Here is an 18258-nt window from a genome sequence, read left to right as displayed (position 1 = left end):
CCTGGACTTACTGCCCGATTCCAGCCTGAGTCAATTGAGCCAGATGCGGGGGCCGAGCGAGCAGGCGCTGCCGCATGCGAGCCGGAATCAGCCCGCGACGCCGCGACTAGGTTATGCGCTGATGCCCGGAGCTGGCGCGATTGAATCTTCATTATATAAAACCCTCACATTTGTTAACGTTATTACACCCATTTTTGTTGATATAACAACAAACGCATGCTACTATGTGAACGCAAAGTGTATCACTGAGTTTAACCTTTGAATAAAGATGCAAACAGCATAGCAATTATTTAAATAAAGGACAAAATAAAAACAATAAACCTGTATCGATTGCACAAGTATTAAATAATAATAATAATAAATACGAAAATGACAATAAAACTGCACAATAAAATAAACCCATTTAAGTACGGGGTATACAGGAGATCGTTAGCAGTAATTCTCTTTGTGTTTAAATAATAATCTCCACGTTGATCTCCTGTAAGGTTATTTGAACTTGCTTTATAGGACGTCTCTGCATTTTAAGTTTTGGCATGTTATTAAGTGATCTACTGAATTTGCTGTTATAAATCATTATAACGTTCTTGAAATCGAATCTTATATAACCTAATAGAGCTGTAAATGTTAGATATTATTTATTTACATCATTTACTGTTGGCGTTTTATTTGAACACTCCAGCTAACATTAAAATGAATGTAAATTCCTCGTTGCCAGATATAATGAAGGCATCGAATAAACCAAATGAAAACGGAGGCAAAAAAATTTAATAAATAAACAATTCAAGCGAAAATGAATAAACAATAGTGATGTTACAGCAGATAGACGTTGTATTAATAGTGCAAAGTTTTTTTGCACAAATTGACAAATTGCAGGGTTGGGATGTGTAAATATCCTGTTGATATTTAGTAATCTTGCTGTATTTATCTTCTAAACGCACGATTGTTCCCGCATGGTAAATCGTTATGGTGTGTAGGCTATATTTTGGGTTCTGTTGATGGCTAATTAAAAATAAAAACCTTTCTAAAAATGTATGTGTTGTTTATATGTTATTGTTCATATTTTACAAGTGTTATTTCTACCCCTATGAAGATAACAAATACCAACAACAAATATAACAATAAGAGAATATATTATTTGTGCTCATATTCAGGCTAGAGTGTATAAAAGATCGTTTATTTCTGCAGTCCATCATGTATTGCTTTTATTAAAGTTTAACAGCTTACATCACACCGTTTTTAAACCGTATATTATTGTGTTTTTTTAATGTAAGTGCTTATGTTTACATCAGTGAGCGTTTGTTATAGTGCAGACACCGGCAGTCGAGTGAGAAGTTCGGGGGGCGTGGTTGATTTTACATAAAGCGTTTGGTTGGAAGCTCGACTCCGCTCATTATCGCGGCTCCTCCTCTGGCTCCATCAGACAGTCCTTCTGCGCATGTCTGGCTCCAATTTCAGCAGTCTTTTGCGACAGTTTGTGCCCGTCAAGCAGGCGTTTTGCCCTCAAGGCGTTCAATGGCAAAAGGGGCTGTCGCGTCGTCCATATTTTTTACAGTCATTGGTTCTCCCAGTGTTGGCGTGGGTTTCCTCCGGTTTCCTCCACAGTCCAAACGCATGCGCTTTTGGGGAATTGGATGAGCTAAATTGGCCGTAGTGTATGAATGTGAATGAGTGTGTATGGGTGTTTCCCAGTACTGGGTTGCAGCTGGAAAGGCATCCGCTGTATAAAACATATGCCGGAATTCTTGGCGGCTCATTCCACTGTGGCGACTTCTGATGAATAAGGGACTAAGCAGAAAGAAACTGAATGAATAAATGAATATAATTTAGTTTAATTAGTGGATCTCGTTTAACTTTTTTTTTGTGGCTTGCCACTTATTTGTTTGTCCAATCTTGCAGTTTGTAAGTTAAAATAATTTCTATACTAAATCTTAAGTGTATTTTATGAATAATGTATGCAAGTTTTTAATTCGTCACACATTTCAATGTTATGCCTAAAATGATTAATAATGTATAGATGCTTTGCATAACGTTCATTCATTCATCTTTTTTTTTTTTTTGGCTAAGTCCCTTTATTAATCAAAAATGAACCACAAACCTATCCAGCAAATGTTTTACGCAGTGGATGCCCTTCCATTTGATGTGTCACATGACCCTCTTCTTATTGAAAAAACTAAAGTTGGATCCAAGATGGCCGACTTCAAAATGGCCACCATGGTCACCACCCATCTTGAAAAGTTTGCCCCCTCACATATACTAATGTGCTGCAAACAAGACGCTAATATCACCAAACATTCCCATTTTTTTAGGGTGTATCCATATAAATTATAAATGGCCCACCTTGTGTGTGTATATATATATATATGAATGAGTAACCCTAACCCATATATATATATATATATATATATATATATATATATATATATATATATATATATATATATATATATATATATTAGGGATGTAACAATATTGTAAATACCGTCATACCGAAATAGCAATTTCTTTCAATATTACCATGGTTGTGACTCAATAAAATCATAGGTCTTTTGGTGAAAAGTTTGCTCAGGCGAATGGAGCAAATGGGAGGTAGCGGAAATTACAATTTTCATCAGCCCAGGCTTGGCCATCATCCTTTGCGGTCTGTTGCCGCTACAGATCCAGTAATGCATAAATGGAGGGTGCTGCTAGTAGCGGCAAAAAAGAGAGCTAAAAATGGTCGAACCTAAAGCGGGTTTTAAATCAGATGTGTGAAAGCATTTCAGTTTCTCTCTGAAACGAAACAAGAAAAGGTGACAGAAAAAAAGGGTATGCAGGCACTGCCAGACTGTGCTGAAATACAAGTCGGGGAATACGACTAACATGATGGGGATTCTTTTAGTCAAGGGGACAGCAGAACACAGCACACTGCTCAGATTGATGCAGACATTGACTTGTACCACCAAGAGACCTCTATCTCACTCAAGGCTTGTCCTTACGAGTGGTGTTTTTTTTTACATGGTTTAATATTTTTTGTTATTAATATTGAATAATTTAAGTTCCTGTTCCTGAAAGTTTACAGATAGATCATTTGTATGTCATTGATCTGTTGAGTGTTGAGGTAACCTGAACATTCTAGCACTTTTTTTGAGTCTCTTCAATAGTTTTGTTTTTCCTTTAAATGATTCAATAAATACCGTACCGTGCCATTCATACCGAGGTATTACCGTACCGTGAAATTTTGATACCGTTACATCCCTAATATATATACACATTTGCATTATTTACAAAAAATGTTTCCTCCCTGTTAAAAAAAATATATATTTACAATCTGATATGTAATGTGGAGAGAAAAAGTAGCACGAGTTTAGCAGATGGTGGATTCGAACCGGGTTGATGATCGATTGCGTCAAAAGATGATGCTGTGCGCTTTACGAGGTACGCCACTCCCGCTGTAATCCTGCTCTTTACTCATCTTGTCTCTGTCAATCAGGCATTGATGGGCATAAACCGTCAATAGATTATTCCAACTAGGTGCGCTATTTGCACTAAGCCTAAAAAAGACACTCCGAAATCTGCTTTTTTTTTCTCCCCTCGCACGGGCACCTGGGCCTGACCCCATGAGGCCCATTGGTTAATCCGGCCCTGGCTGCAGTGAAATGAATATTAGTGTGGTTTAGTAGTTTCTCAGAAACATGAACTCATTGATCGATGTCTTTGCCTTGTGATCTTCTTCTTCACAGGTTTAACAGTCAGCTTGCCAGTTTTGTCCAGAGATCGTGTGGTGGTCCAGGTCAGTGTTGTGTGCGCAGAGAAACATCCAGAGATAAAGAGGCGGAAGAAGTGGGAGCAAACGGCAACACGTCCATGGTGCTGCTGAGGAAAGGTATTGGACAGCATGAGATACAGTATGGCACTGATACTGTACATTTAGGATTAGATCACTCCCAGAATTAAGTAAATCTGCTCACGCCCTTGTCATCCGAGTTGTTCATTTCTTTCGTCCTTCAGTGAAAAATAAATGAAGGTTTATTTAGAAACACAAGGGTTTGGGCATAATTGCAGTTTCAGTGCAGCTTTAAAGGGTCTTAGCTAGCGGAATCATCAGCCATTTTAATAAGAAAAAGTATTATTTCAACAAAAAGACTTTACACTGAATGTTTTTGTTTTTAAAGAAATTATTCCTCAGCTCAGAACATTTCTGCACTCAAACTGCAATTAGCAAAATCAAACCATTGGGCGCCATAAGAATTCACTTTATGTTGAAATATCCTGCATGTTTTCAACACAAACGCTTCATTTCTTTCAATCTGACTGAAGAAAAGATTTTTAATGAAATTTTAGATGACAAAAAGCGAGAAAAGATGACAAAAATCTGAAAATCTTCATTCTGGAAGTGAAGTAATCGTTGAAGTGCAAATAGTGCCTGTACAGTAGCACTTTAGTGGTGCAGTAGCAGTGTTTGTAGTGATGTGGGTGTGTGTGTGTTTGTGCATTTGTGTGTGTGTGTGTTCATGTGCGTTCGTGCATATGTGTGTGTGCCTGATGTGCGTTTGTGCGTGCATGTTTGCATTTGTGCTTGCATACGTTTGCGTGCACATTTGTGTGTGTGTGTGTGTGTGTTCACGTGCGTTCGTGCATTTGTGTGCGTGCCTGATGTGCGTTTGTGCGTGCATGTTTACATTTGTGCTTGCATATGTTTGCGTGCACATTTGTGTGTGTGTGTGTGTTTATGTGCGTTCGTGCATATATGTGTGTGCCTGATGTGTGTTTGTGCATGCATGTTTACATTTGTGCTTGCGTACGTTTGCGTGCACATTTGTGTGTGTGTGTGTGTTTATGTGCGTTCGTGCATATGTGTGTGTGCCTGATGTGTGTTTGTGCGTGCATGTTTACATTTGTGCTTGCATACGTTTGCGTGCACATTTGTGTGTGTGTGTGTGTGTTTATGCATATGTGTGCGTGCCTGATGTGCGTTTGTGCGTGCATGTTTAAATTTGTGCTTGCATATGTTTGCGTGCACATTTGTGTGTGTGTGTGTGTTTATGTGCGTTCGTGCATATGTGTGTGTGCCTGATGTGCGTTTGTGCGTTCATGTTTACATTTGTGCTTGCATACGTTTGCGTGCACATTTGTGTGTGTGTGTTTATGTGCGTTCGTGCATATGTGTGTGTGCCTGATGTGCGTTTGTGCGTGCATGTTTACATTTGTGCTTGCGTACGTTTGCGTGCACATTTGTGTGTGTGTGTGTGTGTGTTCATGTGCATTCGTGCATATGTGTGTGTGCCTGATGTGTGTTTGTGCGTGCATGTTTACATTTGTGCTTGCATACGTTTGCATGCACTTTTGTGTGTGTGTGTGTGTGTGTGTGTGTGTTCATGTGCATTCGTGCATATGTGTGCGTGCCTGATGTGTGTTTGTGCGTGCATGTTTACATTTGTGCTTGCATACGTTTGCGTGCACATTTGTGCGTGTGTGTGTGTGTGTTTATGTGCATTCGTGCATATGTGTGCGTGCCTGATGTGCGTTGGTGCGTGCATGTTTACATTTTTCATTGCATACGTTTGCGTGCACATTTGTGTGTGTGTGTGTGTGCGTGCGTGTTTGTGTGTGGGTTTTTGCATGTGTGCGTTCATATGTGGTTTTGCGTGCGTTTGTGTGTGTGTGTTTGTGCACATGTGTTTGTATGTGCGTGCTCGTTTGTGCATGTGTGCATGTGTTTGTGCGTGCATGTACTTGTGTATGTGTGTTGTGCATTCATGCATGCGTGTGTGTGTGTGTGTGTGCGTGTGTGTGTTGAGCTCCCGCAGGCTCTGCTCAGGACTCTTCAGTGCTGATGGTGGACGAGCTCCTCATCTTAAGGCCTCATCAGCTCTCCTTCCCAGAGGCTGGCCTGCGCGTCATGATCACTCCACACTTCTCTCCGCGCACACGCCTCTCCATGGCTGGACGCATGCTCATCAGCGAGGTCAGCACCGGTTCTCTTTTTTCATTCCTTGTTTTCCACTCTTTATGAAGAATTCAAGCTCTGACTGGAAATCTAAAAGTCAGTGGTTGTAATTGTGACTGTGTTGTTTTCAGAGACAGAGGCTGCTGAAGGAGAACAGGACGAGCCGGGGCTCGGTGAAGAGCTCCAGGGGAATGGTGAACGGTGGAAATGTTGACGCGCAGCAGACGCTGGAGGACGCAGGAGTGAAGCTGGAGGTGGAGAACACTCAGCCTGAGGAAGAGGATGAAGACGAGGACCAGATCTTCAGACCGCTCCGTATCCCTGGTCAGTACATCAAACCACTGTATGATAGTGTAAACCTTGATTTACTTTGCATTTACTCTGTTTAGACCAAGGAGAATCAGAAACACTTCATGCAGAGTTCAGACTGCAGGTTTTTTAAAGTAGTCGTGTCACAGATGTTTTCACTCTGCATGACTATCTGGGCTAGCGTTCTGTCGCTGCTTTGTTTACACTGCAAGATGGATCAGCGTTAGGGGATTTCACACTGCATGACTTTACTATACGAAGAATCGATCTGTCCAAACTATGTCTACAGCCAAAAATACGTAGTATATCTATTTGTTATTAACTATTAACTAATAAAGTCACAAGTGCCTCATGGGTATTTAATAATGTTAAGCCTGTTTCAGATGTGTAACGGCATCTAAATAATGATTATATTCTTTAAACCAGGGGTCACCAATCTCGGTCCTGGAGGGCCGGTGTCCCTGCAGGGTTTAGCTCCAACTTGCCTCAACACACCTGCCTGGATGTTTCAAGTATACCTAGCAAGACCTTGATTAGCTTGTTCAGGTGTGTTTGATTAGGGTTGGAACTAAAATGTGCAGGACACCGGCCCTCCAGGAACAAGTTTGGTGACCACTGCTTTAAACTGTTATTTTCCACGTGCTGTTAACAACCAGTTAAACTCTGCTGCTATTTGGGGATTTCCGCCTGGATTTTGCCCACCCGAATTTAAAAGCTTCTCAAATCCACATGCAGAAGTGTAAATGCAAAAATTTGGTATCATTTTAAACCCTTTGAATTGTCATAAAACACAACTGAAAGTGTTTAAAATATCTGTATATGTCGTCTGTGTTATAATAAACTCCTAAAAAAAGAGGCGCTTTTATATTTTTAACTCAAATGTGAAAGTGTACCTTTTAGGTTCTGTGTGGTCTAGCGTGCTGTAATTAATGTTGGTGGTTCCTGCACACGTCTGTAATCATAGCAAAAAAGAGAAATGTCTCCACCATAATCTGTGCAAAAGTTATTGTATTCCCACTGATGAGAGGTGCTGTACAAGCCACAGGGAGCGATCATTGTTTACATATTTCACTATTCTTTTGTTTGATCAAACATAATTCAGTGTGTTTGGAGCACGTAAGACATATAAAAGGATTACTTATGCACATCAGCTCAAAAACAGAGGAGAAACGGCCCTGAAGCGCACAGCATAAGGTGAGAGATGACAGCTGTCTGTGCTATCTTGGGCTGCTTATTGATCATTAATGTATTGTTTTCACTTCTGCGCCATGGAAACACCAAGATTCATTCAGCAACTGTTTGATATGTGAATATAATTCAGTAGAAAGAATGCTTGAACCGTACGAGCACCGGCAAGAGCTTTCATTTGAGCTATAACTTTTACATGTGTCATTTGAAGAATCTTCGATTCTATCGCGTCTTTGATAATTCACAGTGTGTGATTGTCAACCGATTTTCGATGCAATTAATTTTTGTCCAGCACTGTTCAATTTTTCCATTATTTTATTATAAACAAATGGATCAAGTAAATAAATCGTGCATTAAAGTTTCAAGAAACCCTTGAGTACTTTTTTTTAATATATATTAACAGATTTGTGTGTGTTGAGCATCAGATAAGACAATGTTAGCACCTGTCAGCTTTATTTGTGGGGAAAACTGGATAATTTTGAGCTTTTGTCAGCTAATTTCAGCTTCCGGGTTTAAATTGATTTTTGGGCCGGATCAAAATCAGTGAAGTATCGCAGAACTGCAAGTGCAAAGATGACGCGTCGGTTTCTCATTATTATTCATAGCGGAGAAGAGCCGGCTTCTTAATTATTCATGACTGCGCGTGCTTTCCGAAGGCAAGACAGACCTGCCAGTGCTAAGCTGTGAGATCCTACGTTGATGACTGGGTGAGACCGGGTCCACGTCTCACTCCACTCAGTATTTAGCCATTCATGAAGGCTCGTATGTGATTGTTTCCATGATCCACAGGGTTTGTTGTATGTTTTTCGCTGTGATACTGTCAGGGCTGATACAGCAAAGCTGTGTGTGTGCTGCTAGCATTTTTTGTCGGGAGAGCAGCACGAGAATTGGAGAATGGCGGACGTTGTCTTTTATCAGGAGTTCGTTCACATTTAGACACATCGCCGTGCTGCTGTGTTCACCTAAATCCTCCAGATTACCAGCAGGGCTAATGGTTCAAATAGACAGGGCAAGAGACCTGCTGCACTGAGTCTGCATTCAGACCCGGGGATTGAGGAGGGGAAAAGTCCTCCTCTAAAGTGTTTATATGAACACCATTATTGTTATAATGATATAACAAATTGTGGTTATGTGTATATGAAATAACGAGCAACAAATTTAATTAAATTTAAATCACTGTTAACATTAAATTACTGTTTATTTCTTTGCATTTTATCTTTGTAAACTATTAAATCATGCGTCTCCTGAAGTGGATTTTATACTCTTTAAAGTGCGAGGTTAATCTATATATTCAAATTGTATGTGTATAATCTGCTTGTAGACTTACATACCATTAGAGGAATTAAGGTACGATGTAGAGTTAGAAAGGGGAGATGGCCTGAGTAAACAACTAAGGTGTCACAAGAAATGGATGAGAATAGAGCAACACATGTGGAAACAGTTAAGTATTGATGGATAAGATATATGGTAAAGCAGGTTTGGGTTGGGGGTTAAAACTAGTTAGGATCTTGTGTTACAAATGTAACACAAATGTAGACCAAAAATCAGCAGACTGAGGAGCAGCTTTTTCCCCAGAGCTGTCTCCCTCCTGAACTCTGCCCCACACTGACTCTTTTGCCCCCCACTGACTCTTTTGCACTGTTTAACATTAGCACATTTAAAATTTGCACATTCACTGCACCACATTGAACTGTTTACTTATTGAACTGTGCATACCCACTGCATATGGGCATTTGTAATTATGTACACACCCACTATACATATACACTTGTAATCATGGTTATTTATCTGCATACTACTGATTATTGATAGCAACCTGCACATATATTCATATATTGTAACATATACACTTGTAATCATGTTTATCTATCTGCACACTACTGATTATTGATAGCAACCTGCACATATATTCATATATTGTAAATCTGTTCATAGCTTATCCAACCTGTATATAATGTTGATAGTACATCCATCTGTAAATATCACTATAGTTTTCCATAACTGCACTTTATAACTTATTCCTGTATCCTGCACTTGCTGCTATTGCACTGCTGGTTAGACCTAAACTGCATTTCGTTGCATTGTACTTGTACATGTGTAATGACAATAAAGTTGACTCTAATCTAATCTAATCTAACAATGTGAAAAGCAGCTGCGAAAGAGTATATAAGCAGGCCAGAACATCAGTGAGACAGAATTTTCAGGCAGAGATGCTACTGGGGGTCTCCTGAAAAATCTCCTTTGTTGTCGACAATAAAGAACTCTTCTGAAATCAAAACCATTAGACTTTGCTGATTATTGAAGAAAGGAAAAACCACCACACTCCTCACGGTTTGTGTCTCATTTTGAGAGCCGACTGACAACAGTTGTTCGCTCCCCTCCTTCTCCCCTGTTCTGCTGGCCACGCCCAACTCCTGGCTCTGATCGTGGAGCTCCGCCCATAATAATGCATCTTTTGAAAAAATTCTGAGGTGCACTTGAACTGAAAGTGGGGGGTGTCATGACCCTTTAAAACACAGTTATTTGGTTATTATTTAATTTGTTATATTCATTTTGTAATATACCTTCATTATTGTTAAATTGTCCCTAAAATGTCATTTAAAGCGTGTCATTTCATGTCTGTATTGTGTTTGTGTGTGCATTAGCGGGCTGCAGTGCGCGTCTGAAGTGGCTGGTGTCCTGGCCGCTGGGTGTTTTACTGTATTTCACTGTACCGAACTGCATCCTGCCACGCTGGCACCGCTGGTTCATGATCACCTTCATTGCTTCAACTTTATGGATTGCTATTTTCTCCTACCTCATGGTGTGGATGGTAAGATCAAGCTAAAAATAAATCCAGACCAGTCACTCCTATTGAATACGCCAGTGTTTCTGATCAGCTTTGTTTGATCATGTATGCAGGTCACCATCATCAGTTACACCCTCGATATTCCAGACTACATCATGGGAATCACGTTTCTGGCTGCTGGCACCAGTGTGCCCGACTGCATGGCAAGCCTCATCGTTGCTCGTCAAGGTATGCACAGATCAGTCTGATATATGTGTGTATTATTTGTTTACTAATACCTAGGCGCACACGGAATCTGCGCGCGCAGAAATCTGCAGATTTTTAGCACATACAATTGGAACACTGATAAACCTCCGTGTGCATGAAAACTGTGAGGATTTTATCTCTGCCTCTCTGTTTGGCACGGTCTTAGCATGCATCACAGTGCATTTTTGGTGGACAGAAAAAACTCTTACTGTTTTACTGTCTTACTGTGATTCAGGAATGGGGGACATGGCCGTGTCCAACTCCATCGGCAGCAACATCTTTGACATCCTGCTGGGTCTGGGCTTCCCCTGGGCTCTGAGGACTCTGGTTGTAGATCACGGCTCAGCGGTGAGTATTTTGTTTACTCCACACACACACACACACACACACACACACGCACGCACGCACACACACAAACACACACACACACACGCACACACACACACACACAACACAACACAACACAACACAACACACACACACACATACATATACACACACACATACATATACATACACACAAACACAAACACACACACACACACACACACACACACACACACAACACACACACACACACATACACACACTCAACACAACACACACACACACACACACACACACACACACACACACACACACACACACACACACACACACACACACATATACATATACACACACACACACACACACACACACACTGTGCAGATGATGATGTCTGATGGCTCTCTGTGTCGTTTGTCAGGTCTTCATCAATAATAAGGGTCTGGTGTATTCTGTGGTCCTCCTGCTGGCATCAGTCTTCCTCACTGTGAGCAAATACACAACACCACAACATACACAGCTGAAGTCAGAATTATTAGCACCCCTTTGAGATTTTCTTTTTTAAATATTTCCCAAATGATGTTGAACAGAGCGAGGAAATTTTAACAGTATTTCGTATAATATTTTTTCTTCTGGAGAAAGTCTTATTTGTTTTATTTCAGCTAGAATAAAAGCAGTTATTAATTTTTTTAAATCCATTTTAAGGTCAATATTATTAGCCCCTTTAAGCAATTTTTTTTCAATAGTCGACAGAACAAACCATCATTATACAATAACTTGCCTAATTACCCTAACCTGCCTAGTTACCCTAATTATCCTAGTTAAGCCTTTAAATGTCACTTTAAGCTGTCTAGAAGTGTCTTGATAAATATGCAGTCAAATATTATTTAATGTCATCATGGCAAGGATACAATAAATCAGTTATTAGAGATGAGTTATTAACACTATTATGTTTAGAAATGTGCTGAAAAAAAAAATCTGCTCTCTGTTAAACAGAAATTGGGGAAAAAATTAACAGGGGGGCTAATAATTCTGACTTCAACTACAAGCATAGTTATCAACACTCCTGGTTTTCCCAAGTTTTGCTCTAGAATGACTGTTGTCAATCAAACTGTTTTCAAAATTTAGTTTTTGCTTCTGGAAAATTCACACCCAAAAATTGGAATTGCCCAGATCACTAATTAACAATACACACGGGAACCTTTGCATTCAGACAGCTTTAATATAACAACTTACAGTTTTTCTCAGTCGCTCATTGCGACCAAGCGGCAACCTCCCGCTCTCCCTCAGGAAGCCGATACGGAAGTAACTAAAACTGCAATTCATCTGAAATTCCGCTAGTCCTGGCCGCTCCTGGCTCCAAAACAGAGCAAATTTCAATTGAGCCCACTGTTAGAATGGCCAACTTTACAGCAGAAAAAAAGGTGTTTACAGCCTGGTACAAAAAAAGATTTTGGTTAATACAGCTAATATCACCCTTCATGACAACTGTGAGGGGGTGAATGTTTTTATAACTCATCCGTTTCCTTTATATTAAGTTATATTTGGTTTGCATAATTAAGGGCGTGGCCACTTGAGTGACAGCTAGGTCTCGCTGGTCGCCGTCACCTCAGCTGAATCCGGCAGATTAGCCACTGAACTCGGCATATTTATCGTATTTCTGTGTTGTTTTATGTGGCTTTACATAGTCAGTTGCCTTTTGGACTTGTTTCCTACAATTATTAGATGGCATGGCATGCTGAGTGCACTTAATTGTGCTCACAAACCATTAACCTGGCCTCCGTTTCCCATGTGAGTAAAGTTATATACTTATATACCATCTCTATACATGTATTTGTTTTATTTAAGATCGTTTATATTTATATTTAAAACTGACGGATTGATTAGCTGTAAGCTCTAGATCAGTCATCTGAAGCGTTGTCATACAGTGTTATGCTGGATTTCATCAATAGTCTTACATTAACTAACACAGACTATATCTGAAGTGTTTGGAAGTGATTCGCGGTTTCCTCCTGTTGAGAAACGTCATAAGAACAATAGTAGCTCAGTGTGTTACAGCAGTGTTTTTAAAAGTCTAAACACTTTATTGATATAGTGTACAGCCAAGCACATGTGGTCAGAACACAAACGAGTCACAGGTGATAAAGTATTAAGCGTTTCTCCCAAAGTAAAGTGTGTCTGAGCCAGGTCCAAGCTAAATGCCAGCAGGTGTCTATAGCTCCGCCTCACTCTCCGCCTCTTTGCCCTTGTTTGGTATCCCGCCGTGGGTGTGATGACGCGCGAACAAAATGGCGACGGTTGGCCGCGCCTACTTGTGGCTTCTTTTGCGCTCTTTAGAAACCTATGGGTGACGTCACGGACACTACGTCCATATATTTTACAGTCTATGATTTCGACACAAATATCAATGACAAATGTCAATTGTGTGTATTTACTGTGTAATCCACTATTTTATAGAAAGGGAGTTTTGGAAGATCCATTAACTTCGGGGAAATTAACATTAGGGTCAAAATTACATTGTTGTAGTTAAACAATGATGCTGACACCTTTTCAGAGATGTTTAGGTTACATTATTGCTGGTTGTTGCTAGATCGGATATGGTTGCAGCCAGAAGTTAACTAGAATTATTTATATTTTCCTATATATTTCCCATTTATTATGTTTTTTAATGTCTACCCCCACCCCACCACTAAACCCAACCGTCACAGTAAGGTAAAACAGTAGTTGTACTGAGTATTATTTCTGTTATCTATTAAATTACCCAATAAATTGTATTTTTTAACACCTAGCCCCACCCCAATCCTAAACCCAATGGTCACAGTACTCAAAACATATTAATTATTGTTATACAGTGTCATTATTAAATGCTGCTATATTGATGTGCATATCGCACTTTCGGCCGGCTGCGTTTTCGATCTAGACTTTAACACTATTGTTGTGAATCGGCAAGGCGTCTGCCTAAAATATGCCGGTAGGAAAACAGACATCGCCATCTACTGGCACAAACAGCATTCGTTTGCTTTTTGGAATATAAATGAGCCTTTAATTGTCATTTACAAAGGATTTATAAGGCTTAAATAGTCCTCACTTTAGATTATGTCACAAACCTGGATTTAGTTGTGTTAATAATGCATTTATTAACATGCAAATGAACTATTAACGAGTGAATAATATTCATTCATTCATTTTCTTGTTGGTTTAGTCCCTTTATTAATCCGGGGTCGCCACAGTGGAATGAACCGCCAACTTATCCAGCAGGTTTTTACGCAGCGGATGCCCTTCCAGCCGCAACCCATCCCTGGGAAACATCCACACACACACAGTCACACTACACACAAATTAGCCCACCCAATTCACCTGTACCGCATGTCATTGGACTGTGGGGGAAACCGGAGCACCCGGAGGAAACCCACGCGAAGGCAGGGAGAACATGCAAACTCCACACAATAATAATATATATAAATGTTCATTTGAATGGTTTATTAATCAGTTACTTGCCTATTATGAATGAGCTTAAAATCCACCAGCTACTTTTAAATAACTGCTTTGTAAATAATGCAATAGTTAACATAAACACAGTCAATTAAGCCCATTATACAGGCATGCAGCATTATAAACTGCTTACTAATGTCTGTTAATGTAGAGTCAGTGCTTTATGAATGATTCATCAACCATTTGCTCATGCATGAACCATTCATTAATATAAAGTTTTACCAAGGCATCCAGAAAGTACTGCATGCTGATTTCACACACACACACACAAGCAGTGTTAACATTGTGCGTGCGTGTCTCCTTCAGGTCTTGAGTGTCCATCTGAATGGCTGGAAGCTGGACCGGAGGCTGGGTTTGGGCCTGATGCTGCTCTACTCCATCTTTCTGCTCTGCTCCATCCTCTTCGGCCAGCTTTAGATGATGCTTCACTGGTTTATACTGTAGATCAGGTACTACATCTTGGGTGGTGTGTAATGTAGCAGCCAAAGGAACATTTCTGCTTCAAAAACAGTTATAAAAGCAGAGGATCTGGTCTTTGTGAACATGGCTTATGCACAAAACGGGGGAAAATGTGCAAACGCCAACGTTGTGATCTACTTAAAGTAATAAACTTGACAGGAGAATGTGCACAGATTTAAGTCAAGTCCAAGTGAACATAATTAACAAGTATTGACTTAATTAAACCAAATTAAATCACCATTCGAGCTTCAATCTTTAATAGAAACATAGTAATTTATGGTGGTAAACGTTCACATAACATCAGGTTTAAGATTGAGAATGAGAAACACTGATGAATATGATTTCTGTTCATAGAAATGACCTGACAGGAAAACATTATACATTTACATGCAAATTTGTCTGATCTGTTTTGCATAAAAATGTACGACGCAAACAAAAAGGCTTATGATTGTGTGAACTCTTATAATTCAGCCTCTAATCCAACACATAAACATAAAATAGTTATGAATTGCCATCAATTTGTGTCGTTTCTATTTTACATGCTGATATTTTTCTTTTAAAAAGCATTAAAATCTGCCACTGTTCAGTTGCTATTGTTGTTGATATTCATATAGAAATCTGATGCATATAATTACATATTCATGATGCATATTACAGGTTCATATTTGGATTATATATATGAAATACATGTCATATATGTAACATATAAATGACTTATGTATGTCTGTCTATCTATCTATCCATCCATCTATCCATCCATCCATCCATCCATCCATCCATCCTTCTATCTATCTATCTATCTATCTATCTATCTATCTATCTATCTATCTATCTATCTATCTATCTATCTATCTATCTATCTATCTATCTATCTATCTATCTATCTATCTATCTATCTATCTATCTATCTATCTATCTATCTATCTATCTATCTATCTATCTATCTATCTATCTATCTATCCATCCTTCTATCTATCTATCTATCTATCTATCTATCTATCTATCTATCTATCTATCTATCTATCTATCTATCTATCTATCTATCTATCTATCTATCTATCTATCTATCTATCCATCCTTCTATCTATCTATCTATCCATCCATCCATCCATCCATCCATCCATCCATCCATCCATCCATCCATCCATCCATCCATCCATCCATCCATCCATCTATCTATCTATCTATCTATCTATCTATCTATCTATCTATCTATCTATCTATCTATCTATCTATCTATCTATCTATCTATCTATCCATCCTTCTATCTATCTATCTATCTATCTATCTATCTATCTATCTATCTATCTATCTATCTATCTATCTATCTATCTATCTATCTATCTATCTATCTATCTATCTATCTATCTATCCATCCTTCTATCTATCTATCTATCTATCTATCCATCCTTCTATCTATCTATCTATCCATCCATCCATCCATCCATCCATCCATCCATCCATCCATCCATCCATCCATCCATCCATCTATCTATCTATCTATCTATCTATCTATCTATCTATCTATCTATCTATCTATCTATCTATCTATCTATCTATCTATCTATCCATCCTTCTATCTATCTATCTATCTATCTATCTATCTATCTATCTATCTATCTATCTATCTATCTATCTATCTATCTATCTATCTATCTATCTATCTATCTATCTATCTATCCATCCTTCTATCTATCTATCTATCTATCTATCTATCTATCTATCTATCTATCTATCTATCTATCTATCTATCTATCTATCTATCTATCTATCTATCTATCTATCTATCCATCCTTCTATCTATCTATCTATCTATCTATCTATCTATCTATCTATCTATCTATCTATCTATCTATCTATCTATCTATCTATCTATCTATCTATCCATCCTTCTATCCATCCTTCTATCTATCTATCTATCTATCTATCTATCTATCTATCTATCCATCCATCCATCCTTCCTTCCTTCCATCCATCCATCCATCCATCCATCCATCCATCCATCCATCCATCCATCCATCCATCCATCCATCCATCCATCCATCTATCTATCTATCTATCTATCTATCTATCTATCTATCTATCTATCTATCTATCTATCCATCCATCTATCTATCTATCTATCTATCTATCTATCTATCTATCTATCTATCTATCTATCTATCTATCTATCTATCTATCTATCTATCTATCTATCCATCCATCCATCCATCCATCCATCCATCCATCCATCCATCCATCCATCCATCCATCCATCCATCCATCCATCCATCTATCTATCTATCTATCTATCTATCTATCTATCTATCTATCTATCTATCTATCTATCTATCGATCCATCCATCCATCCATCCATCCATCCATCCTTCCTTCCTTCCATCCATCCATCCATCCATCCATCCATCTATCCATCCACCTGTTTAACATATATGCATACATATAAATGACTCTTATGTCTGTCCGTCCATCTATCCATCAATCCACTTACCTACACATCTACCTATACATCTATCTGTCTGTCATATATGCATACATAAACACACATACAGATATATTTTAGAATTATAGCTATTATATTTGAACATATATGTTCATATTAGTAATTGCAATGGATGAAAAAAATTAAAGTGGATATTTTTGTAATATTTCAAAGTATGTGGTGCATATATGACATATTATAAATGTAAAATCCAAACATGAACTTATATGTCATATATGTTATTTGTATATATTGCCATATATCCGATTTCTATGTGGGTAGCTTCTCTTTGCTCTTGTGAAAAAGAAGTACACAATAGCACATCTTTATGTGTGCTGAATATTATTAGTTCTGTGAATATGAGTTGTGACGTGTTTTGAAAATACATATTTTAAAAGAATATACTTAAGTACCAATGACTGCAGACAACTGAATGTTACTGATATTAAAAGATAATGAGAACACTCTATAGTTTAATAAATGTAGTTTGATGAAATTTGATGTATTTTATTTACTCAAGTAGGATTTAAGTACATCTTTTTATGCACGTTTATGTAATAATTGTCTTTGAAATATGTCAGGTGCACTGCCAAAATGTCATCACTGTCATTTCAATTGAAAGGTGTGTGTTTGTATTTGTGGTGACACATTTGGAATGCAGTTTTAACTTTAAATGTTATTTTAAATACTGCTAAAAATATATAATTAAATATCTTACTCGTGCTTTAAAGCACAAAAATATTAAATTAAAACTTTAAGAAACAGTCAAGAAAGTATATCATCAAAATGTATAATTATATACTGTAAAAGCCGTCAGTTACTTTAAAGTGTGTAAACCTGTTGCCTTAAAGCAACAAGTTAACAAAAAAGAGAATACTGTTAAGTGGACTATTTAAGAAATGCATTTTAATTACTTTAAAATGAGTAAACTCAGTGCATTAAAACATATTCAAATAATCACTTAAAGTGAGCGACCCTGCTGCTTTTAAAGTATTCAACTCATCTTTTAGAAACAACTAATCGCTTTAAAAGCAATGGGTTTAC

The 18258-nt window shown here is 38.3% G+C and overlaps 1 protein-coding gene across 2 annotated transcripts in view; it reads left to right on the top strand.

The window, feature by feature from the left end:
* Positions 1 to 17710, top strand: part of LOC101886560 (sodium/potassium/calcium exchanger 3) — a 59759-nt gene extending 42049 nt beyond the window's left edge. Inside the window, exons 11-18 of one of the 2 annotated variants that reach the window (XM_087262414.1) lie at positions 3720 to 3862; positions 5778 to 5944; positions 6058 to 6250; positions 10069 to 10235; positions 10325 to 10439; positions 10693 to 10805; positions 11206 to 11271; positions 14583 to 17710. In XM_087262414.1, the coding sequence (XP_087118540.1) occupies positions 3720 to 3862; positions 5778 to 5944; positions 6058 to 6250; positions 10069 to 10235; positions 10325 to 10439; positions 10693 to 10805; positions 11206 to 11271; positions 14583 to 14693 (1075 nt within the window). In that variant the 3' untranslated portion in view covers positions 14694 to 17710. The remainder of the gene's footprint in view (positions 1 to 3719; positions 3863 to 5777; positions 5945 to 6057; positions 6251 to 10068; positions 10236 to 10324; positions 10440 to 10692; positions 10806 to 11205; positions 11272 to 14582) is intronic. The other variant, XM_087262415.1, reaches the window with a different exon arrangement.
* Positions 17711 to 18258: the final 548 nt, after the last annotated feature.

Source organism: Danio rerio, chromosome 7 (assembly GCF_052040795.2).
Source record: "Danio rerio strain M-AB ecotype USA chromosome 7, GRCz13ab, whole genome shotgun sequence".
Classification (NCBI taxonomy): Eukaryota; Metazoa; Chordata; class Actinopteri; order Cypriniformes; family Danionidae; genus Danio; species Danio rerio.
The sequence above is the reverse complement of the archived record's forward strand: the minus strand, read 5'-3'. Positions and strand labels throughout refer to the sequence as shown.